This window comes from Prionailurus viverrinus, chromosome D2 (genome assembly GCF_022837055.1).
Source record: "Prionailurus viverrinus isolate Anna chromosome D2, UM_Priviv_1.0, whole genome shotgun sequence".
Lineage (NCBI taxonomy): Eukaryota > Metazoa > Chordata > Mammalia > Carnivora > Felidae > Prionailurus > Prionailurus viverrinus.
The window spans coordinates 16,986,176-17,009,751 of NC_062571.1; the positions used below are offsets into that span (position 1 = coordinate 16,986,176).

Consider the following 23,576-nt stretch of genomic DNA (forward strand, 5'->3'; position numbering starts at 1 on the left):
TCTAGTAAAATGTAGTATTATTATTTTTTTTTAAGAATTGTTTTGACCAGGGAATTAAAAAATTTTTAAATTAGTTTTGAGAGAGCATGTATATGTGAGCACGTGTACAAGCGGGGGAGGGGCAGAAGGGGGAGAGGGGGAGAGGAAGAGAGAGAGAGAGCGAGTGAGAGAGTGAGCGAGCATGTATCCCAAGCAGGCTCCATGCTCAGCAAAGAGCCTGATGCAGTGCTTGATCCCATGATCCTGGGATCATGACCTGAGCCAAAATCAAGAGACACTCAACTGACTGAGCCACGCAGGTGCCCTTAATAAAATGTTTTAAAGCCAAAAATAAATAAATAAATAAATCTGGAAGTTACAGTAAAGCTCAAAGAAGAAAATTTAAATCACCTGTTGTCCAATGACCCAGGGACCATTCTAGTGAACGCTTTTTTTCTGGGCATATACACACATTCCCACCTGACACACATACATTTTGATTTGTCACTTGAGTTTTTCACTTCCTGTATAAACTTCCTTGTCCTTTCAGTTTCTTCCACCATATTATTTTTACTAATGGAACTTTTAATTATTTTCTATTTGCTATTAAAAAATACAACACACATTATTATTTCTTTCTAATTTAATCATTAAACCCTGACCTCCTTCTAGTCTTCATCTTCCTAGACCTCCCTATGGCCTGACACCATTCTTAAGGGCTCCCTCCTTTCCCCACCTCCAACCATCCTGAAATTTTCCTATTTTTTTTTAACATTTATTCATTTTTGAGAGGGAGAGAGAGAGAGACAGGGACAGAGCATGAGTGGGGGAGGGGCAGAGGGAGAGGGAGACACAGGATCTGAGGCAGACTCCAGGCTCTGAGCTGTCAGCACAGAGCCCGACGCAGGGCTTGAGCTCACAAACCTTGAGATCATGACCTGAGCCAAAGTCGGTTGCTCAACTGACTGAGCCACCCAGGCGCCCCTTTACTTTGGTTTTTAATTCATGACTCTTGTCACAGCAGAAGATCCACCTCATTTCTCTAGTCCAGTGATTTCTCAACCTTGGGGGAAAATTTCAACCAAAATGAAAATGTTTCTTCTTTCCTCCCATTTCCCTTAATGTTAACATATCCAACTGTCCTGTCTCAACCCACTGTACTGCTCATCTGGGTTTAGATACTAATTGTACATGTGGTCGAACCTCCTGCTTGGTTCTCTTCTCCCATGGGAGCTCCTGATGTACACATTTAGTTGCAAACACTTCACATTTGGCCCTCCTAAGGTTTATTTATTTCTAAGAGACAGAGAGAGACAGATCATGAGCAGGGGAGGGGCAGAGAGAGAGGGAGACTTAGAATCCAAAGCAGGCTCCAGACTCTGAGCCGTCAGCACAGAGTCTGACACGGGGTTCGAACCCCTGAACTGTAAGATCATGACCTGAGCCCCAGTCGGATGCTTAACTGATTGAGCCACCCAGGCGCCCCGACATTTGGCCTTTCTAAAACTGAACTCATTTCGCCTCTGCACAATCCTACAACCTGCTTATTTTCTGGAGTTTTACACCAGAAATCTCAACAACCACCATGCCATCTACATCCCTTTGCATTATTCTAGACCCCTCCTCCCTCACCCTTGTGTGCAATCCATCTGATCCTGTTAAGGTGGCCTTTAAGAACATAGCACATCTACTCCTCAACCACAGGTCCAGCCTGTGTGCTTTATCACAGCAGCCTCCTCACTGGTCTCCTTGACCCTTTGACTCTACCCTCCATGTTGCCATGTGCTCTTTTCAAAACACAATTCTGACCCAGTTGTTCCCTGCTTAAAATACTTAAGTGACTCGCCACCTCCTTTAGAGTAAGACCTAAACCATTTCTGATGTCATACAAGCACCCCTATGAGCTCGTCTGTCCCCCCCTCTCCAGACTCATTGGCCACCATGCTAAGGTCTACTCAATAGCAAATGATTTGCATTTCCCCAACACAGTTCATTGTTGACATGCTTCTGGGCCTTTGCACATGCTCATCTCTGTGTCTGGAAGGCCTCTTTGTTCCTCTGTCATCCTTGCTCAGGCATCACTCTTGAGAGAAAACTCTCCTTGAGTTTCTCAGAGGGACTTACTCTGCCTTCCCCATCAGAACGTCTTTACCCAGTACCTCCACCTATGATGGAATGTACCCATAATACTGCAATCGTTTGCATGTCGTCACCCCAAAATGCAAGTATCCTGAAGACAAAACACATGTCCTCTTTGTATTTCCCAACATCCAGGTGTGTTTGGAATAGAGCACAACTGAATGACTACATGTTGAAGTAACAGAAAAAAATAGAGAATGTTAAACTGAGAACATGACTAGGCATGATGAGAATACAAACAAAAGAGCACTTAAGAGGAGTTTCAACATCAAAAGGGTAGCATGTAAAATGTGAAATACGCAAACACAAACACTGTTATGCCCACATATATAAAGTATAAAGAATAGATGAGGGAAAAATCTTCTAATGCTGGGATTCTACTGTAAAACTTTGTCCTTGTAACATATCATACTCTTGCTTGTAAGGTTCAAGAACCTTCTCAAATCTCCCATTTCTCATCAGTAAAAGAATATACAGTTTATGTATAGGCTCAGACTTGGTACAATGTAACAAACTGTCATTATAGATTATATAATTTTAGGGATGAAAGGGGATTTAGAGACTTCCCACTTAGTGGTCCTGGGAGTGGGAAGAGAAAAGGATTGGAATCAGCTAGGGAGACAAAGATCTTCTCTCTCTCTCTCTCTCTGTACACACACACACACACGTAAGGCATTTATGTTTATAAACATTTTTATATTACATATGAATATACAAAATAATTATAAATAAGTGTACATATATAGACAGGGAGAGAGATGGAGGAGGGAGGGAGACCCTTCTGCGCTGTTCACCTGAAAACACTTAGCCATCAACCTCAGCCTCTGTTTACCTCTGTGTACCATTTCCTGACTCTCCCCCCTCAACCTAGACTGAACTGACCATCTTCTCCTTTGACTCTTAACTGACCGTTTCATGACAGCATCTAAAATACTTCATTAAACCCAGATTGGTATCTCCCCTGCAAGACTGTAAACTTCTTGTCTGCATAGGTAGTGCGTCTTATATGTTTTTGTATTCCCAGTTCCTAGTAGGAACTCATTGTAGAATGAAAAAATAAATTACTGAATGAAGACACTTCCTGAGCCCTGCTGCTGCTGGCTCCCTAATATTCACAGGCTAAAGCTCAAAGTGCTCCCAATCTGGTCCTGACCCAATGGCTAATCCAGTGATTTTTTAACCCAGGCTGCACATGAAAATAACCTGGGCACTTAAAAAATATACTAATGCCCAGGACCCCCTAGAGATTCTTGATTAATTTAGTCTGTGAATGGTACCTGGGCATCAGAATTATTTTTAAAAGTACTCCAAGTGATTCCTACATGCAGCTAGGGTTGAGTGTTAACTACTCATTTGTTGGCCTTCCCTATACATGATGGAGAAGTATTTACTACCATTAGATAAATGTATTTGCACAGCTACCCATCTAGGGGCACGATACAAAGAGGAGCCCAAGTAAGATTTCAGTTAGTTCCCCCCATTGTTTTTCTATCTTAATTTTTACAGCAGCCCCTTCTTATTTGTAGCTAAACAAGCTTCTCCTTGTACCTGCCTTTCAACTGCTCTGGAGGATCCATTCATTCAACAGATAGTTAGGGAGAGCCCACAACATACCAGGCGCTGTTCTACAGGCTGAGAAGAAAATATGAACAAGGCAGACAAAGAACATGTAGGAAAGGAGCTTACGCTGCCTTACGGAAAGACAGGCAACAAATAAGTTCACTTAGGCATACTCCCAGTGGCACGCTGGTGAATGTTTAACCACGGGAGAGCCCTGGCAGATTTCAAGCTACCAACATGACTTCCGTGGGCGGAGAGCTGGGGAGGGATGTACAGTAGCCACTATTACATAGCATCTCTACCTTACAGTCTGATGGACATCAATAACCTCAAAAGCGTGGGTAACAGTAAAATTTAGTAAAATAATTAGGAAGTGCTGAGCTTGGGGTATTTATTACTTTCGTTTTTAACAGAATTTATTTAACTGTAAATTTACAAAAGTCAATCTTTAATTTTTCATAACGGTTGTGTGTCAACAATGGGCTCTACAAACGTCATGAGACATTAACACACAGCTTTGAGAGTCAGTACAAGACTAATGTTAACACGACATTGGAAAAGGGAATATAAAGAAAATAAAATATAGTAACTAACAAGGAAGGACTGGAGAGCTACTTTAGATTGAATGCTTGGGTTGAGGCCTCTCTGGGAGGTGATATTTGAACCGGGACCTCAAATGGGACAGGGGAAGCGATGCAAATTTCTGGGAAAACAGCATGCCACACAGAGGGAACTGTAAGCATGCTTGAGGGGAGAGCCTGCTTACTGTCAGAGAAACAAAGGCCAGTGTAGCTAAAGCCCAGTGAGCAACATTAGTAGAATCAGAGAGGTAGCAATGGTGTAGTCTTGCAGGACATTGTAAGGAGTCCAGATTTTTCCTTCAGACTTTAGCAGGAAGCCATAGTTTGGGTTCTGGGTACACCAGGAAGTATCTATCCCCAGGCTTCTTTTCATTCCGCGCTCTCACGAAAAGGTTTCAAGCAGACCTACGGCTTCAGCTACAATTTGCTTGCTGATGTCTGACAAATCCGTATCTTTAGGCTAGACCTGCCTCCTTTCCTCTGGTACCATGTTTCTAACTCTGTCTGGATGTCTCCCAAACACCTGTGAGGTATGGGGTCCATAACGTAGTAATCCACGACTTAAAAATCATTCATTCTACCACTCGCATCTGGAACTGAACACATCTGAAACTGACACAACCTGTTCCTCTCCCCAGATTCCCTATCGGCAGCGTCTGCCCAGTTGCCAAATCACAGAAACCTCCTTTTCTTCAGCCACCGCATTCAACTATCCTGACCAACTCAAACTGACCAATTTACCCTTCTCCCTAGGCTCACTGCCATTGCCTCAGGCTTTTATGACTTCTCTGGATGACTGAAATCGTGTTCGGTTGCTCCCCAGGCTTATGGCGTCAGATTCCTTCTATCAGATTCTCCTTGTACCGTCTCTACTTGAGTGAAGGTTATCCACACAAATAACCACTCCAGAAACTCAGTCTCCTTAGACTTCCAAAAATATAAATCCGATCATCCTTAAAGGTTCCCTTAGAAAGCTTTTATTCTTTTTTAAAAAAAATTTTTTTTCAACGTTTTTTATTTATTTTGGGGACAGAGAGACAGAGTATGAACGGGGGAGGGGCAGAGAGAGAGGGAGACACAGAATCGGAAACAGGCTCCAGGCTCTGAGCCATCAGCCCAGAGCCTGACGCGGGGCTCGAACTCACAGACCGCGAGATCGTGACCTGGCTGAAGTCGGACGCTTAACCGACTGCGCCACCCAGACACCCCAGAAAGCTTTTATTAAGCGTGCGTAAATATGATATATAAAATCCCTCTAGGAACTATCTTCTGCCCACTTCCTTAGTTTTGTTTCCCACGTCTCCTTTATTCTACCCTTGCCTAACTACTAGGTTCTCCCAAACATGCAAGGGAGTGGCTTTCTTACATGGGTGCCTACCATGGGTGTCTTCCTCTCCTTCATCTCCCATTCACACCTCAAAAACTCAGCTCACATGTCGCCTTCTCTTAAAAGTCTCCTCTGAGTCCCCAAACAGGTCAGGTGCTCCTTCTCATTCCTGCCACAACGTGCTGTGGATGACTTGACCTTTGCCCTTACCTCACTTAATTGTAATTGCAATTGTTTATTTTCATAACTTCAAGTCCGTGGAGGCAAAGGCTGGGTCTTCAACGTCCATATCCTGGGTGTTGAAAATAATGACTAGGATGCTGTAAGTAACCAGTGCTGTAATGTTTGTTGCAATCAGGAGTATCTTACATATCTCTAAGTACTACTCTCACATTAGAGTATTGCACAAGAACAGTGTGGCTGAGGAAATAAGGACAGCCTGAAATAGTAAGAAAAAGTTCAGGTTATCCTAAGAGGAAAGCCTATGCAGTTACGAGAATAGTGAGGGCTTCTGTCCAGCTTCAGAGGTAGAAAAAGCTCACATACAATCGCCTTAATTTTTCATGTGAAAAAGCCGACCAAAGTGTTATCATTAAAGAACCAGCAGTTAATGGGGAAGTAAAAAAAAAAAACCCAACTCTTTCCTTTATATGCATGTGCAAAATTGCAGTCAATTCACAAGCCAGTTTAGGGCTGAAAAAGCTCCCTATGGTGAGTCAGGATCTACACAGCAACCCGGTTCCCTGTATGCCTGGTCTGGAACAGCAGAGTCAGAAAACGAGGTCAAAATAGTTCCCCCACAGAGCTGTGGGGTGAGGTCAACAACTAGGGAGGTTAAAGTAATAACTCTCCCAGAAGTGGGCAGTTGACAGCAATTATAAGCCCAGAGCTCTCCACATGGAGGGAGAAGTTTCCCCATGTTCCAAAGAATGCTGGTGTCCCAATTTGAAGGTAGCCCTGTATCTACCTTCTCTTTCGAAACTGAGTTTTTGGTTTATCTCATTGTTTTGTCTTTTCCCTGTTACGACTTTCCTGCACACAATAACATTATATTTAAGACAAATATTGGCACTAACCTCCATGACATAGTAACATGCTTTTTAAAATGCATTCTTTCATTGCCTTGTAAAGTACGTAAAAATTAATTTCGTGGTTAAAAAAAAAAATCAGCTGCCCCAGAATTGTGCAATCCTGAGAACTACAAAGCGTTCACCTCATAATTTCTTCATATAAATGGTGAGCGACCGACATTCTGTTGGCAAAAAAGATCAGTTAAAATCGGGAGAGGGAGAGAGGGTTGGGGGTTAGAAGGCAAGTTGGGAGAGACCGGGCGGCATTAGCTTCCTTCCGCAAAACGTACGGATGGAAGACAAAAAACGCAGTAAAATTTTCCAGAAGTTCCCAATCTTTCTATTTGAAAAACTTTTAAGTCTTATCACAAACTCTGTGTCCCCATACGAGCCAAATACTTTTCTCCCAGGAACATCACGGCAGCAAAAGGGCGGGGTGGGGAGCCACACGCTGACATAGCAGGGCAGGTCAGAATCGCAGGTTTCTCCGGTTCCACCTACAGGCAGCCCCTCGCTGGAGGCAGAGAGATCCCTTTCTCACGCCTCATTCCTGCGTCAGGGGCTCTCTGAAGGCCCCCCGCCTGGTGGAGGCAAAGAGAAGGAACGAGTGGAAAGGAACCAGAGGAACCGTCGCCCATAGAAACTTCTAAAAGCTTACACACATTCACACACACAGCGATACACCGTTGCCTTGGAAACCAAGTCAACCACCTCACCCCTCCTCGGCGACCCCGGCACCCACTCTTTTGGGCCAGGGGTCCTGGCCCGTAGGAGGCCGGGGCCGGGAGGGTGGGGTCCTCTCTTGCGGCCCCGCCCCGGGCCTCGTTCCCCGGGGCGCCTACCGAGTAGAGGAGCACGACAGCGCCGGGACTGGCGGAGCCGACGGAGAAGCTAGAGTTAGATGAGCTGGAAGAATCCATGATGCGGCTGCCGTCCGGGCGGGGCCTGAAATTCTTTGCTAAGCGGTCGTAGTGATGCTGCTGGGGGCGGTTCTTCCGCGCAGGGCGGCCCGACCTCGCCTAGGGCGGCGGCACCCTCTGCGGCCGCTCTTCAGGACCCCGGGCGCCGCCATCTTAACCAGGACGGAAGCCGCGCCGGGACCTGCGACGCACGCGCGCGCGCGCGCGCAGCGCGTCAGAACTCGGAAGTGTGGGCGTCCGGGCGGGCTCTGGGCCGCACGGCGGTGGCAGACCCCGCGATGGCCCAGGAGCGGGGATCGGAGGCCCCCGCGCCTCCGGGTTCTCAGACACTTCTGGATGCCCTGCTCCGGAACCTCTACGACTTCGGTGAGTGAGGGGCCTCGGAGCCCACGTGGACAGCGGACTTGCAGCCGAGGTGTCTGCTGTGCCTTCCGAACTGGGTCGCCTTCGGCGTTCAAGGCTAAAGGTTCTTGCACGTGGAGCACCCCTCCCTTTGCCGACCTGGTTCCCAGGATGGGTTCAGCACACACCTGCGTCCGAGTTCCCCCTTTCTCCCCCCCCCCCCGCCCCCACCTTCAGCGTCTGTTGTTACTCTTTACGAATACAGCCTCCCACGTCGCCCCTGAGTGTGGGCACCACTTAGTTACTCGTCATGAGCACCAAGGCTGTCAGGTTTAAAGGGTTCTCGGAATAGCCCACCCTTTCACATTTCTCGGCCCTCTGGGAAGCCCACTGCCCACCCCACATTCTCCCCCAAACTCGGTGATCCTGGTGCCCTGGTACCACCTTGTGACGTTGGTGCCCCATCCTTCAGTGTGTTCCTCCCCCACGGACTTCAGAGAACGTTTTCACGGGAAACTTTTTTGCTGCAGGCTTCCCTTCATTAAGTTGGCCAGCCTGTGGTCTCCTTTTATCTTGACTGGGGAAAAGGAAATACAAAAAGGTCATTGGGATTGGCAACCGCCAGGCACTTTAGTAGGAAGACAGTTCCACACACTGAAGAACTTTCTCCAGGGAAGGCGACATCCCTTGTTCATGCAACAGAGATGATTGTTAGGCGTTAACGCCCTTAAGGAGCAAGTATTTCTTAAATTTGTAAGGTGATGTTTCAAAAGCTATTTTAGTTTGGAGCCATTGCTCAAAATGATCAGTTTATTTAAACAGTAAACACAATAGCTGAAAGTATAGAGAATTTCCCATGCACTCCATATTTTTCATGTATTTACTCATTTAATTTTCACAACCCGGTAAACTTGATCCTGTCCTTAATCCCATTATTACAAATGGAGAAACCAGCACTAGAGGTTAAAATGCTTCCCAAAGCTCACCTAGCTAGTAATTTGCAGAGCCTGGGTTCCAATCCTCAGACTCCCTCGTATGTACAGTCCCTGTATTTGTATGGACTTCTACTCTGGACGATAGGAAGACTGTGATACTTACCTATACCCCTAGAAAGTGTTAAAAAAACAAATAAAACAAAACACCAGCTGCAGTGGCAGACATTTTCAGCACAAAACGTGAGCCAATTGGGATTACCAGTTCCTGGGATTATTGCCTTGATGTCACTTTTATTACGGAACAAGGTGAGAACTTATTATGCTGCAAGGGTCAAAGGCATGGATACAGTCAGTTACCTAGGAAAAGATGTTGCATTTTGGATTCTTTTCTTTTCTTTTTTAATGTTTATTGATTTTTGAGACAGAGAGAGAGAGAGAGAGGCAGGGGGTCTGAAGCAGGCTCTGGATGTGGGGCCCACACTCACCACGAACTGCGAGATCATGACCTGCGCCAAAGGCAGACGCCTAACCAACTGAACCACCCAGGCGCCCCACGCATTTTGGGATTCTATGAATTGTGCAAATACATCCCTATCTGAAGGAAAAGAAATCGTTTTTTTTTTTTTTTTTCTTTGTATTTCTGGGTGTTGATAGCTGTGGCGTATGTATAAGTGCCTTCATCTCATTCGATAGAACCAAAAATATTTATCTTTCCACTCTGTGTTTGAACAAACAGGGGAGACAGAAGATGAGGCAGAACAGAAAAGGATCAGAAAGAAGGGAGAAAACAAGAGGAGAGATGTAGGGACTCCAGTGACCTTGGCAGCAGACCCAGCTCCTGTACCTGGTTCTCCCGTGAGAGGCCGAAGGAAGAGAGTCTCCAGCTTCTTCAAGGAACTCAGGGAAGAGCTGCAGGGTGTTCCTGCTGTGACCCCCACCAGCTCTCCTTTAGGACCAGACGCCCCTAGTGCTACGGCATCTTCTTCAACACTGAGGAACAGCAGGGAGCGAGTACAAGTGATAGAATTTCACAGCAGAAATAAAAAAAGGAAAGGGAAGCCGGATCAAGATGAGAACACACAGGTAATGAGTTGGTTAGTTTCAATGTATGTGTTGGAAACCCTGATATTGCAGTTGTAGAGAAGTATCTTTTTGTTTCTTTGTTAAAATTGTTTACTTATTTAAGTAATCTCTACCCTCCCCTCCCCTCCATGGAGCTCGAACTCCTGACCTCGAGATCAAGAGTCGCATGCTTTTCCGACTGAGCCAGCCAGGCGCACCTAGATGAGTACTTTTACAGACCGTGTCAGAGGTCCCCAGAACAACCCTCAGGCTTGAGGATTGGCTAAAAGCATTCACAGGACTCAGGACTTGGCTATAGTCATCGTCACGGTCACAAATTATTACAGCAAAAGGATACAGAGGAAAACTAGCGAAGGGAAAAGGTGCATGTGGCCAAGTCTGAAGGAAACCAGGTGCAGGTGTCCAGAGGTCCCTACCCAGTGGAGTTGTGTGGGATGCGTTTAATTTCCACCCGCAGTGATTCGTGACAGCAGGTCGGAAGTGTTGCCGACCAGGGAAGTTCACTCCAGCCTGGGTGTCCAGGGTTTTTATTGGGGGTCGGTTGTGTAGACATCCAGACTGACCTTAGTTACTGAAGCTCTTAGACCCCCAGGAAAAAGGACGTGTTCACCATAAATCCCACGGCTAGTGTAAACTATCCAGGCAGCCTTGACTCAGGGGCTCGGGGATGTAAAAACACTCTTATCAGACAATATTCCAACGCAAGCCTGCCGAGTTGACTCTTTCATGCGCCTGGGGCTTCTGCTTAACTGTGCTCTGAGAAAACGGAGTCATTCAGCCACTATTTCTGGCTGCTATTGTAGGCACTGGGTTCCAGCATTGAACAAAATAGACCAAACTGCTCCCTCTCAAGGAACTCCCCTTCTCACGGAAAGCAGTTTGATTTCACTGAGCGGTAATCTCAGACTGAGTTTGGAAGTCTCACTCAAAATTCAGTCCAGGAGAGAGGTATGGTTGCTTATCCAGCTTTGCCCACAAGGATATCATTGTGGTTTGGTCAAATTCATTGCAGAACTCCAGGGACTCTATTTCTGTTGCATTCTTCATGTCCTATAAACTTCTGTCTATCGTAAACGGAAAAGGGGATTGTATTAGTTTCTAGGGCTGCTGGGCAGAAATTCATTCTCTCACAGTTCTAGAGACCAGAAGGCCAGAATCAAGGTGTTGGCTGGCTAGGTACCTTCCGCTCTGAAAGAGAATCCTTCCTTGCTTCTTTCAGCTGCTGGTGGCTCTAAGTGTTTGTTGGCCTGTGGCTGCGTCACCCTAACCTCTGCCTGTGTCTACACATGGCCTTCTTCTCTATATGTCTGAGTCTTAAATCTCCCTCTGTCTCTTCAAAGGACAGCTGTCATTGGATTTAGGGCCCACCCGAAATCTAGAATGGGTCTTGTCATGAGATCCTTAATTACACTACAAAGACCCTTTTCCCCCAATAAGATCCATTCATTGATTCTGGGGGTTTAGAACATGTCTCTTTGGAGACCACAACTCAACCCACTGCAAAGACAGGCTTGCATGGTTCTCAGTGAACACGTGTGTGCATGTGCTGGTCGGTGTCCAGGGCTTACCACATCTTTTTTACGATTTAAAAACCATCTGTATAATCTTTCCTAGAATTCAGGTAGCACTTCATGTCAAGTGAAGTGATCCTCATCAGGATCTCTTCCTCAAAGATTAATAGTGCTTTTTGTAATAATCTACCTTTATTTTAGGTTTCCTGGTCAGTTCCCAACTCATACTCCAAATGCTGGGGCACTGGGCACTGTTAGAGGTGGACTAGGAAACGGATTCCCTTGGTCCTTCAGCCAGCAGGAACTCCCAAGCTGATCAGCCAGGGGAACTCACAAGAGATCAATATTATCATAGTGTCCCCTAGTGTGCCATACAAATGTTAGTATTTTCTGTGTGTGCCGTGCAGTGAGAAAGGTTGGGAAACAGTGCTTTGCATTATATATAATTCTGCATTTGGGGAGTTTAGCAAAGCATCTGAGTACCCTCCCTCATTTCCTCAGGTCCTCGGTCTTCTGTTTCCTCCTACATCTGCTTGTGTTCTCTCTAGAATGGAAAGTTTTCTAGTGGAAAGGACAAAAAGGTTAGCATTGAGTGAATGCATTTCTCTGTCTCTTAATAATAGATCATCTGCAGCAGGCTGTTAGATTCATTTTCTTCCAATTCTAACCGATCCCTTTTTCATCGTAGCTGGCTTTTGTCAGGAACCTCAGCTCATTGGACATTTTGGACTTCCTGACCCTAATGAAACTTCTCAGTTGCCCTTGGCCGTTCTGCCCTTTCCTCCTTTTTAAAATTGATCCTTAGAATTTTTTTTATGTTTAATTTTGAGAGAGAGAAAGAGAGAGCGTGTGAGCGTGCAAGTGGGGGAGGGGCAGAGAGAGAGAGGGAGACACAAAATCTGAACAAGCTCCCGGCTCTGAGTGATGCGGGGCTCAAACTCAAGAACCGCGAGATCATGACCTGAGCTGAGGTCGGACGCTTAACCAACTGAGCCACCCAAGAGCCCCTAAAATTGATTCTTTTGAAAATGTGAATGTGTCTGGCTAAGGAGACGGGATATGAACACAATAAAAACACATATGCCTGTAAAAAGACTTCAGCCTGTTGGCATTGCAACATGTAAATAAATACAAACGAATACAACACTGCTTATTAATGGCATATCCTGGATCTAGGGAATGCCAGGTAAGGAATAGTCAGTCGGCTGGGAGTAATTGGGATATGTGATGCCATGCTAAGAGTTTGTACAACATAGTAAAAGATAGTTGTGGCCCCTGCTCTCTGCAAGCTTACAGGTCATTGTAGGACAGTTCAAACAGACATGGAATCAGCAAAGAAGTGTAATAATGATAGCCTGCATGGAGTCAGCTGGTCGTCTTTGGAGAATATTTGAGAGGTACTAACCAGTTAGATAACCCGGCTGGCCCTGCCTGAACCCAGGAAGTGACCGTCTTTCCCTAGAACTTAGGCTTGTGCCATAAATACTGTGATTAAACTGCATTGTGTATTGAAACAGTTTTTCATGGTGTGGTATGGTGATTTATAATAAAAAAAATATATATATATACTTAGTGTGTGTGTGTGTGTGTGTGTATGTATATGTCTATATCTGTATCTGTATCTGTATGTATCTATGTTTTCTTTGTCCCCTGTTTCAGGCACAAAACCCTTATAACCCTTGGACTTTCCTAGGTGATAAGAGCAGTAAAGGTATCTTTTGTAATGAGTAAGTTGGAAAGGCTGTAAAGATGGGACAGACTGCCAGGTGAACCCACCCCGTGACAAGAGGTTTGGAACTTTCAATCTTGTCTCTCTGACCTCTGAGGAGAGGTAAAGGGCTGGAGGTTGGAGTTATTGCCAATGGCCAGCGATTTAGTCCATCATACTTAGGTAGTGAAGCCTCTATAAACGCAAAAGAGTTTGGAAAGCTTATGGGTTGGTGAACACTTGTAGGTGCTTAGCGAGTGACACGCTCAGAGAGGACATGGAAGTGCCTTGTCCTGTCCCACCCGCTGTACCGTGTGCATCTCCCCCATCTGGCTCTTCCTGACTTGTATCCTTCTGTAATAAATCAGCAATCTAGTCAGTTAGACAGGTTTCCTGAGTTCTGTGAGCTGCTCTAGCAAATTCATCCAACCCAAGGAAGGAGTCGTGGGGACTTGTAACCTGTGGGTAGCCAGTCCTAAGTACAGGTAACAACCTGGGCTTGCAGCATATGAAGCGAGGGACAGTCTTATAGGACTGAGCCCTTAAGCTGTGCAGTGTGGTGCTGTCTCCAGATAGAGTTGGATTATAGCTGGTGTGGGAGGATTGCTTGTCGGCTGTGGGGGGAAATCCTCCCCGCTGACATCACCCCCTTTAATGGGTTCATCTGGGAACTTGGCCACCATTTATGTAACATTTTACCCATCCCAGGTGTCTAACCTACAGATGAACTTCCTAATCCTATCCTTTTTACAGTGGAGTGACTATAGACGTAGTCTATCAGGAAACAGTAGGTAAAAGATCACCTGTGTACTTACTTATTCCACAAATAATTTGGGTGCCAACTATTTGTCAGACCCAGAAGATCCAATGGTGAATGAGAGAGAGTCCTCTGCCCTCATGGAGTATACTCTCTACTGGTGGGGTCAACCAAACTCCAGGTAAATTAATAATATAATTAAAAAGTTATAAACCTTCTGAAGGAAAAGAAATAGGGCCTTGAGAGTAGCAGGCAGAACCTCCTTTCGGTAGAGTCGGTGGAAGTCTCAGGAGAAGGTGACAAAGCTCTGCTGAGGTTTGTCGGAGAAAGGAGCCGGGAGACTAACGCGGGTGGAGAGTACACAGCATTGCCAGCGTCCGGATGCGTGAGAAGGCCTAATGTGTTCTGGAAGCTGGAAGCCTAGTGGAGGAGGACAGAGAGGAGAATGGTATGAGCTGCGGTGGAGGAACAGGCCAAGGCCAGCCCCTGCCGGGTCTCGTAAGCAATGGTAAGACCTTTGGAGTTCAGTTTAAAGTATGTGGAAAGCCAGCAGAGAGTTTTAAGGGCATGAGGTGATCTGACTTAACCTTTTAAACATCACTCAGGCCTCTGTGTGGTAACTAGATGACAGGGAAGCGGTAGCAGAGGCCTGCAGGAGCTGAATCAGGAGTTGACCGCAGTGCTGCTGGGTCAGGATGGGTGGCCTGACGGAATATGAGGAATGAGTGCGTGAACCATTCTTGAACGGGTGCAAGGCTGCCTACGAGGAAGGGTCTTGAGAAATGAAAGCATCGGGTGTGGCTGGAAATGACGCAAGTGTTGTTTGGCTCACAGGGATGTCTCACCAGTGTTTTTTCCACCCTTAACATCGGCCCCTGCCCTGAACCTTAGCCTCCTTTGTGGCCTCCATAGAAAAGAAGGGGTAAGAAAGACAATAGAAATAATAGGACGGTGGACTCTAGATCAGAAGGGGCTCTTGGCTCCTGGGGCCTGGACCCAGGTGCATGTAGACTGTTCCTGAGCAGGGAGCCAATCACTCCTAATAACCAAGATGCGCTGGTGCTTACTGCGTTCCACGAGTGATGATTTCTGTTCCCTAGTTCGTTATCTCGTGGAATCCTCACAATTCATGCGCCCTGTCTTCATGTTACAGAGGAAATTGATGCCTGGAGAGGTGAGGGTGCATGCCTGCGTTTAAACAGTCAGCCGCCCCATACCTGCAATCCCAGAACCCCGGAGCTTTGGAAGTCACAGTTAATGTTTCGTTTCGAAGTTTGATGCAGATAGATTTATTTGGCAGCAAAACCTGAACTGAACTCAGATGAGGCTTAGGAATTATTTCTGTTTGTTGCATTTGGCATGAATATTCATAGATACTGCTGCAGAAATGTGAACGTGCTTAATGGATTATGGGTTGCTGTCTCGGCCCCCACTGGAAATGACGTATGATATTCAGTATAGTCACGGTATTGCCTTTCTCAAATGTGAAAACTACTTAATTTTCTAAGGATTCCACACAAAGGATTATGGATGTGAAGTAAATACCAGAGCTCAGGTTCGGACCCCGGGGTTTCTGGCTGTGTGAGAGCTGTGTGCCTCACCACTACGCCAGAAAGAGAGAATACAGGTCAGGTTAGGCTCTTTGTCCTTTGAGTAACACAAGTGCCCTGCTTCCCAGCATCTTCACTAGATAGAAAGACCTGTCCCCAAGTTATTTCCCCAGGTTCTTACTTTGTTCCACACCCCTGTTCTTTGCGAGATCCAGTGTCAGATAGGTGTAAGAGTAATGTAGTTGAAGAAACATCTCCTCAAGAAGATCAGAGTACATTTCCTGATGCTCTTGGAACTGCTTGCATTTAAATTACATATACGTTATTATATTTTTATAAATACAGTTATGTAGATACATACTTTGTATTTATATTTTTTATTTGTATTTTTAAGGAGGCTCCATGCCCAGCACGGAGCCCAGTGCAGGGCTTGAACTCACGACCGTGAGATCAAGACCTGAGCCGAGACGGAGAGTTGGACGCTTAACTGACTAAGCCATCCAGGTGCCCCAGAACTGCTTGCTTTTTAAAACGAGACTGTTTATTTCCCCAGCTACTCTCTAATTGGACAAAGGTTGGACAGTGTAGCTGATAGAATAGAAGAATCTAACCAGTGCAGGAGAAAGTACTTGTGGTCAGCAAGTCAACCCGTGGATGAGTTCACTGAGCCTAGGGGGCTGCGGGCCTTTATCCATCGTCCCCGTGCATTTCTCCCAAACGGTTTCTTCTTTCCACAGCTTTCTTTCTTCGTAGCCTAACACGCAAGTTCTCAAAATCTGCAGACATTTCTCTTTCCTGTGTGTGGGACAGTAAGGCTTTGCAGGTCAAGTTAGATTAGGCTGTGGTTTAATAACATAGTCCCTCCATCTTAGTGGTTCGAAGGCAAAAATTAATTATTTTTATATCTCCTAAGGACAGACTGCTCTGCCCTACACCGTCCTCAGCTGGGGGCCGGGGCTAATAGGGGCTCCACCATCTGGAAGGTTCTTAGTTGCTTTGGTGAAGAAGGGGAGTCAACAGATGACTGGTAGAGAGAGGCTCCATGTGCAAGGGGCACGCTTCCTTTCTGCTCACACTTCTTTGGCCACAGAAGGTCACGTGGCCCCGTCTAGCTTCAGGTAGGCAGCAAAGCCTAGAAGCAGAAGAGGACCCGGTATTGTCTGCAGGTGCTGTGCCTCCTACTGCAGTGGGTCCGAGGGGCAAGAAAACAGGGAAAACCACCGATTGTTTCTCTACCAGGCAATACGTTGTGAATAATGTACTGAAGTGGCTTTAAAGCTGTGAATAAAAGTTAGGTAATGGGGGGGGGGGGGGGGGCGGGTCATGCCTATGGATTCAGCATCACAAAATAATTAGCTAAGAATTATTTTCCAAATGTTTATTTTTATTGTAAACAAGGATCTAGAGGGGCGCCTGGATGACTCAGTCAATTAAGTGTCCGACTTCTGCTCGGGTCGTGATCTCACGGTTCGTGGGTTCAAGCCCCGTATCAGGCTCTGTGCTGTCGACGCGGAGCCCGCTTTGGATTCTCGGTCTCCCTCTCCCTCTGTGCCCGTCCCCCGCTCGTGCTCTTTCTCTCTCAAAAATAAACATTAAAAAAATTTTTTTTTAATAAAAATGAAAAGATAAATAAACAAGGATCTAGAATCCAGACCTTTTCTCAAATACATCGACGGCTACAAAGCTGAGGAGTTTCTAGTGACATGTTGATACAGGGCTTGGGAACGGCAAGATGATCTGTGTGAGGCCAGGCCTGCCACTCAGGTCTCCACAGCCCCTCGGCCCAGGTGTCCCCACGGCCAAGATAAACAGACGCCTGCATGCAAGGACTGGGTAATCTGTGGGCTGGCGTTGGGGGAAGCAGGGACATCAGAAGCCATGCCCCTGTCCTTTGGGGGCCAATTTCTCCCCCAGACCCAGGGGTTTCAGCCCTGCGGGGACTGTAGCACAGGTGGCTAGGAATTTTATTACAGTGCGTCCTTCCTCTTGCTGATCTTCTGGTAACAGTCAGTCAGGGGCATCTGTGACATCTCCAGTATTGCGGGAAATCTGATGTTCCTGAAAGAAATTGTCAACTTGAAAGAGTTTAGCCGTTACTTGATTGGATGGTTGGGACAGAAGAAGAAAGAGAAAGAACTACTTCAGTACTTAGAAATGGAGGTAAATGTTTCATGGGATTTTGGAGATCTGTGACCAGCATACAGGTTTCCTTTTTTCTTTCTAAATTTTATCTTTGAGCTCACGTGGGTTAGAGGGGCAGCACGACGGGGGTGGGGTGCGGGGAGGGACAGACGAAGGCAAAATCCCAAGCCGGCTGCATGCTCAGCGCAGAGCCCAACATGGGGCTTGATCCCACAACCCTGGGATCATGACCCGAGACAGCAGTTGGACACTCAACTGACCGAGCCACCAGGGCACCCCTATGGTGTTTCTTTTTAACATATAATTTGTATTTGAGGATCTGGATGATCCTGAAGTCATTAAGACTTAAGCCATTTGTTTTCCAAAAGTGGTATTAGTGTTCATCATATTGAGTAGGTTAGACGTGCGTACCAGTGGAGAAGAGTTTTTACCTTCAAGGTAGACGTAGACTTTTTCCAGTCATGGAACAGGAAGTAAGACTTTCTGGGATAAATGAATGGAGGTGCCTGGCGTCCTCCACGTACCCGTGGTCTTAATTAAGGCACTTGAGTCTGTGCAATACACGGTCGAAGAAAATCGTAAGCGTAGTAAAGGTCAGGAATCTTGATAAACTAACGCGGAAGGTGCATTTATTGGGACTGAGAGCACAGAACGAGGCCGCATGCTTAGAGCATCCTTGGTGGTGCCCTGTTCTGTCTGTCACCATCAGCACATGGGTCTGCAAGAGTCCGTGTGCGGCGTGACAGCCGGTGAGCAGTGTTGTGGTGCCCCCCAGGAGTCTTGTGACTTTGCAGCATTGGCCACGTCTTCCTGTTTATTGGACGTCGCTAACATCTACCATTGCACGCTTCATCCACTTTCATCGTAAGAACCCCTCTGTGAGGTCAGTACATGGCCTTGTGGAGACAGAGGCTGTCCCCTGTGGAAACAGTCACTGACTGACCCACACAGCCCAAACACAGCAGGGGTCGGGGGGACAGGCTGAGCTGAAATACAGCTCCCCTTTGCAGAAGGAGAGTCCAGAAGACCTGTAGATTGCAGTGTTTCTGGCACTTCCCAGCATGGTGTGGGGTAGGGCACTGAGCCAACCCAGCCCCCACCCTCCCCCCACCCCCGCCTGCTGAGCAGGAGCAGCGGGAGGTCCCATCCTGGGAGCAGAGCAGCCGGCCATCCATCCCTCTTCACCACTGTCCTGTGAGGGAGAAGGGTGCCTTTTCTTTTTTAGAGGCTGCTTCCCGTTGGTCCAGATCTGGTGGCTGGAGTTGAGTAGCGACCGCTCTTGTTAACCAGATGTGACAGTGTATTTCCTTCAAATCTCAAGCTTCTGGTCAATTCTGTGGGTCAGTAACCGTAGCTAGTAGATACATCGATATAAAGAGTCACATGCTTTGCAGGCTTTTGCAGTATCATCATTTTCTGTTGGGAAGTATAAGCCATTCTAGAAATCTGATGTTCCTGAAAGAAATACTCAAGTCAAGAGAGTTTTGTTAGCCATCATTCTAATGGCTGGATGGGAAGAAGAAAGAAGAGAAAGAATTATTCAAATATAATATTACCCTCCAGAATCCCTCAAACACCCACCCTTTTTTAAACCCCGCACCAAACAATCTTGTACATGTGGTTTATGAGAGACAGACACTAGTCTCTCTCGTCACTTTTTTTTATTTTTGTATTTAAAAAAAATTTCTCATCCTGGGGTACCTGGTTGGCTCAGTTGGTTAAGCATCCGACTTCGGCTCAGGTCATGGCCTCATGGTTTGTGAGTTCGAGCCCTACGTCGGGCTCTGTGTTGACAGCTCAGAGCCTTGAGCCTGCTTTGGATTCTGTGTCTCCCTCTCTCTCTGCTTCTCCCTCTCGTGCTCTGTCTCGCTCACAAGAATAAATGTTAAAAAAAATTTAAAAGAAATTTCTCATCCTTTCTTAAGCTTTGAGACTTCAAAAGGTTTTTTTTCTTCCATTAACTGGTAATTAGGCTTTTGTGCAACATGCTTGTGTTATTGTTTGGTATGTAGACATCTGGGCCAGTTTCTGGGCTTTTTAAAACATGGCTACCCTGGGGGTGCCTGGGTGGCTCAGTAGGTTCAGCGTCTGGCTGTTGATCTCTGCTCACATCATGATCTACTGGTTTGAGGGTTCAGGCCCTGCATCGGAGCCTGCTTGGGATTCTCTCTCTCCCTCTCTCTCTGCCTCTCCCCCGCTCATGCACACGCATATGTGCACTCTCTCTCAAAATAAATAAGCTGAAAAACAAAAAAAACATGACTACTCTGTTGGTGACAAATACTCTAATGATACAGTAACAGATGATCTTAATAAGAATTCTCTTTCTTTTCAGACCAAAACTAATATCCTTGAGAACGATGTGGATAGACAAGAATTTAACTTAGAGAAGGTATGTGTTTTGAAATTGTTAATCTTTTCAGCTTTATAACACACACACATACACACACACACACACACACACACACACACAAAAGAATATGCTTACATGTCCAGTGGTTGAGTAAATGGCTAAGCAAATCACACTACCTTCTCTTGGTGATTATTAGGCTGTCAGTTAAAACCCGAGGGCTTGTGACCACAATGCCAGTAATGCAGTGGTAAGTATGAAAAGCCAGGCGTGTGTATTTTGTAGTCAAAACTCGGTTTTTAAAAATGCATGAAAAAGAAGAGAGGAGGAAGGGATTGAGCTGCTAAGAGTGGGCATTGGTGACTTTTTCCTCTTCCTCTGCAGTGTCTTTAAACAAATGAGCAAACCCAGATCTGCATTTGAAACCTCCATGAGGAATGGTTTCTCCTTGTGAGTGTGTTTGGAGGGGTACCTTTAAGTGGAAACTCAGAGAGCATCTCTGCGTTTAATCTGAATTCTGTTGCTAATTTGTGTGGAGAGAAGTCTTTGCTTCACCTGTCCAAAATTAAACGTGGGAGAACGGAGACCTCCACAAGGCTGCGCAAACCACCCTCCACAGAGTTCTTGCAACAGCACGTTGTGTCTGACGTGTGTTACTCCCCGGGATGTATGTCCTGTCTGGAGTCTTTGGAACGCACCTGGGTCTGATTCTGCTTTGTGCCCACAGGCTCGCTTGGAAGTGCACCGGTTCGGGATCACGGGTTACGGAAAAGGAAAGGAAAGAGTCCTGGAACGGGAACGTGCCATAATGCTGGGTGCTCAGGTGGGGGGCTGCTTCCGTCTTCCAGCATCAGACAGGATACAAAAGCGGGGGAAGAGCCCGGGGCAAGTCAGGGCATGGGTCACTGGGAGGTCTTTGCAAAATAAAAAATGGTATCTTTTTTTTTTTTTTTCCTTTCATTTCAGCCTCCCAAAAATAGTTATGTGAATTACAAGGTCTTGCAGGAACAAATCAAAGAAAAAAAGGCAGCAAAAGAAGAAGAAAAGAGAATGGTAGGAGTAATAGCCTTTTCGTTCCTAAGCTAGAACAGAAAGGTGGCTGCCTTTGGCCACAGTGGAATGCTGGACCGGCTGCTTGGAAAGCAGTGTAGACAACAGTAAAATCTGGAGTTAGAGGATCATTTTCTCCACTTGTTCAGGTCTGCCTTATTCCGTAATACCAGCCAGGTAACCTGGCATATTTACATGAAAGGTTTGCTCTGAAATAGCAAACTCCCACTCGGATAACATAAGCTGCCTTGCTCTTTCTCCTGTATTGCATTTTACATGGTGTAGAACACGAGGACCCATGAAAAACCTCAGAGGAACAGAGGTTACACTCGCTCCCTTTCATCTAAAACGGAAGATTCGATGTTTCTACTGTCAGTCTTTTCTGGAATGACCTTTCACCCTCTGAAAGAGTTTTAGGAAGAAACTAAGTTTGTGTTCATACACCTACTTGAAAAAAAATATTAAGTGATAGCTTACTGGCTTTTGACCACAAACCTCGTCTTTTTTTTGAATCTCCATTATCCGTTATTGACACACATATTATCTTAAATTCTGAAATCAGGCCCAGGACACAGATATTTTCAAGAAAAAGAAGAGGAAAGGGCAGGAAGACAGGTGAGTGACACATCATCAGCTACTGGGGTGGAATGATCTGGATAAGCATACTGCATCAGTTGTGAAGATAGCACCTGGAGTTTACGCGGTGTTTCTAGCCCGTTAGGGTGCTTCACAGTCCCTCGTGGATTCTCAGTGAGTCCCGTGAGGGGAAGACCAGGTGTAGGACATGGCCCAAGATCGAATAGCTACCTCAGAACCAAACTGGGAATTTTCTCCGGTCTCCCATTTCCAAAGACCAGACACCTCAAGTGACCAGTGGAGAAGCTGAGATTGACGTTTCCAACAAAAGACTTGTGTCCCCCCCCAAGAGCCTGCTGATAAGACAGCACGGCCTGGGTCTGTACTGCCAGTTCCTTGACCTACCACGTAGGCAGGGCGCCACGGTCTGAGTAACGGGACATTGATGATGTTGCTCTACTTTTGTTTCTTAGCGTTTGTTCAAAAATGCCTTTTCTCCCTCCTTGAATTACTGGTTCCAAATCGACTTCTTTTGTCTTGGCCTTTTCCTTGGACTCCTAGTGAGCTTGCATATGCCGTCAAGCGGTCATTGGTTCTGACCATACATGTCTGTCCGTTGAGGGTCCCCTGCGTGCCAGGCATATGGGTGTCTTGGGTGTCGGGAATATAGGCATCGTCACACTGGCAGTTTCCTTGTCTTTGAGGAGCTTACACTGTAGTGAGGGAAACACACCAAAACATACGAACAGGTTAGCGAGGGGATGTCAGGCCCCGGCAGGTTCTACGAAGAGGTGGCGCTAAAGCATCGGGGGAGAAAATCACCAGGGATGGGCCGGGATGTCATTCTAGGGGGGTGACATCTGAGTTGAGAACTGAGTGAAGAGGAGGGGGCAGCCTGGAAAGATCTGTAGAGAACATTCCACAGAGAAGAAACCAATGCAAAGGCCCTGAGGCAGGAAGGAGGCGGCATGTTTCTGGGGCCACGTGAAGGCCCGCAGTTGTTGGGGCGGGGCAGTGGGGGGGACGCACAGGGGGACACCCGGAGTTTGTAGGGGCGGGGCCCCGGCCACCTGGCTGGCGGTGCGATAGCCCTTCCTCGTAAGCTTAACTTCAGTACCCTTCCCTGATTTTTAACTGCAGGAGAGCCAAAAAGAAGAAATCAGCTCCCAGCATTTTGTCAAGTGGACAGATTGGACAGGTTGGAAAATTCAAAAATGGGACACTGATTCTGAGCCAGGTTGACATCAAGAAAATAAATTCCTCCCGAGTGGCTAAGTGAAGTACTTCGTGACATAGAGGAACTCTGTACTGGAACTGGACCCTTATGAGACTTCTAGATTATTCTTAATTTGTTTCATATTTTAGAGACTGCTTTTCTATTTTAGGGGAAAACGTCAAGTAGAAATAATAAAATTTGTACCGGTGAGGTGTGTGTGTTTTATGGTGATAAGCGTACGGTGGGAAGGGCCAATCGCACTGTGAGTATAATTATAGCCAGCCTGTTGAAAAGGACGTTTAATCCTGTCCAGCGAGATTTATGCTAGATTGGCTCTGACTGGTGTTTTGTACCTCTGCATGTAATGGTTTTTCATAAACTTCATGATTTACTGATTTGTAAATGCTGGTAATTAGCTTTAAGTTGCCTTTTTTAATTTTCTAAAAATGGTGTCCTGTTACTTTGTCATGAAAGAACCACGTGTGATAATTTGTCAGTCGTTTTTGTGGGAAAAGCAGTTTTGATTTGTAGCCTACCACGTGCGTGAAATCTCTGTAAGAAGTTATGTAAATAGAACACAGCTTTTGTGGTATATGTGACTGTGACAGGTAACACAGCAGAGGATTTTAACCATACCTACATGTAAGCTAATGTCCTCTCCAGAATAATCACCGTGGATGGCTAAACATATTTTTTAAATTATATTGCACTTACTGAAAGCGTCTGGAACTTCTCAAAGCTTGTGACCCATTAAAAACAAAAAGTCTTCAATGATAGTAA

The 23,576-nt window shown here is 46.1% G+C and overlaps 2 protein-coding genes across 5 annotated transcripts in view; one reads left to right on the top strand and one right to left on the bottom strand.

Moving 5' to 3' along the window:
• Positions 1 to 7,631, bottom strand: part of GNPAT (glyceronephosphate O-acyltransferase) — a 32,989-nt gene extending 25,358 nt beyond the window's left edge. The window contains exons 1-2 of one of the 3 annotated variants that reach the window (XM_047824972.1): positions 6,663 to 6,832; positions 5,797 to 6,025 (exon numbers count right to left, since the gene is read on the bottom strand). Coding sequence is in view for 2 of the 3 variants with exons in the window: in XM_047824970.1 (XP_047680926.1) it covers positions 7,499 to 7,576 (78 nt within the window). In the remaining variant the exon portion in view is untranslated. Of the gene's footprint in view, positions 1 to 5,796; positions 6,026 to 6,662; positions 6,835 to 7,498 lie in introns of those variants that run through there. The other 2 variants (XM_047824970.1, XM_047824971.1) reach the window with 2 other exon arrangements.
• On the top strand, positions 7,631 to 23,576 carry CD2H1orf131 (chromosome D2 C1orf131 homolog). Of its 2 annotated transcripts, XM_047824974.1 has the most exons (7): positions 7,742 to 7,942; positions 9,590 to 9,936; positions 19,940 to 19,996; positions 20,682 to 20,777; positions 20,921 to 21,007; positions 21,567 to 21,619; positions 22,721 to 23,576. In XM_047824974.1, exons 1-7 carry the CDS (start codon positions 7,855 to 7,857, stop codon positions 22,857 to 22,859), a joined length of 867 nt encoding a protein of 288 aa, XP_047680930.1. In that variant the 5' UTR covers positions 7,742 to 7,854; the 3' UTR covers positions 22,860 to 23,576. The 2 variants fall into 2 exon arrangements, with proteins under 2 accessions (XP_047680931.1, XP_047680930.1); XM_047824975.1 differs by lacking the exon at positions 9,590 to 9,936 and having other exon boundaries at positions 7,631 to 7,942.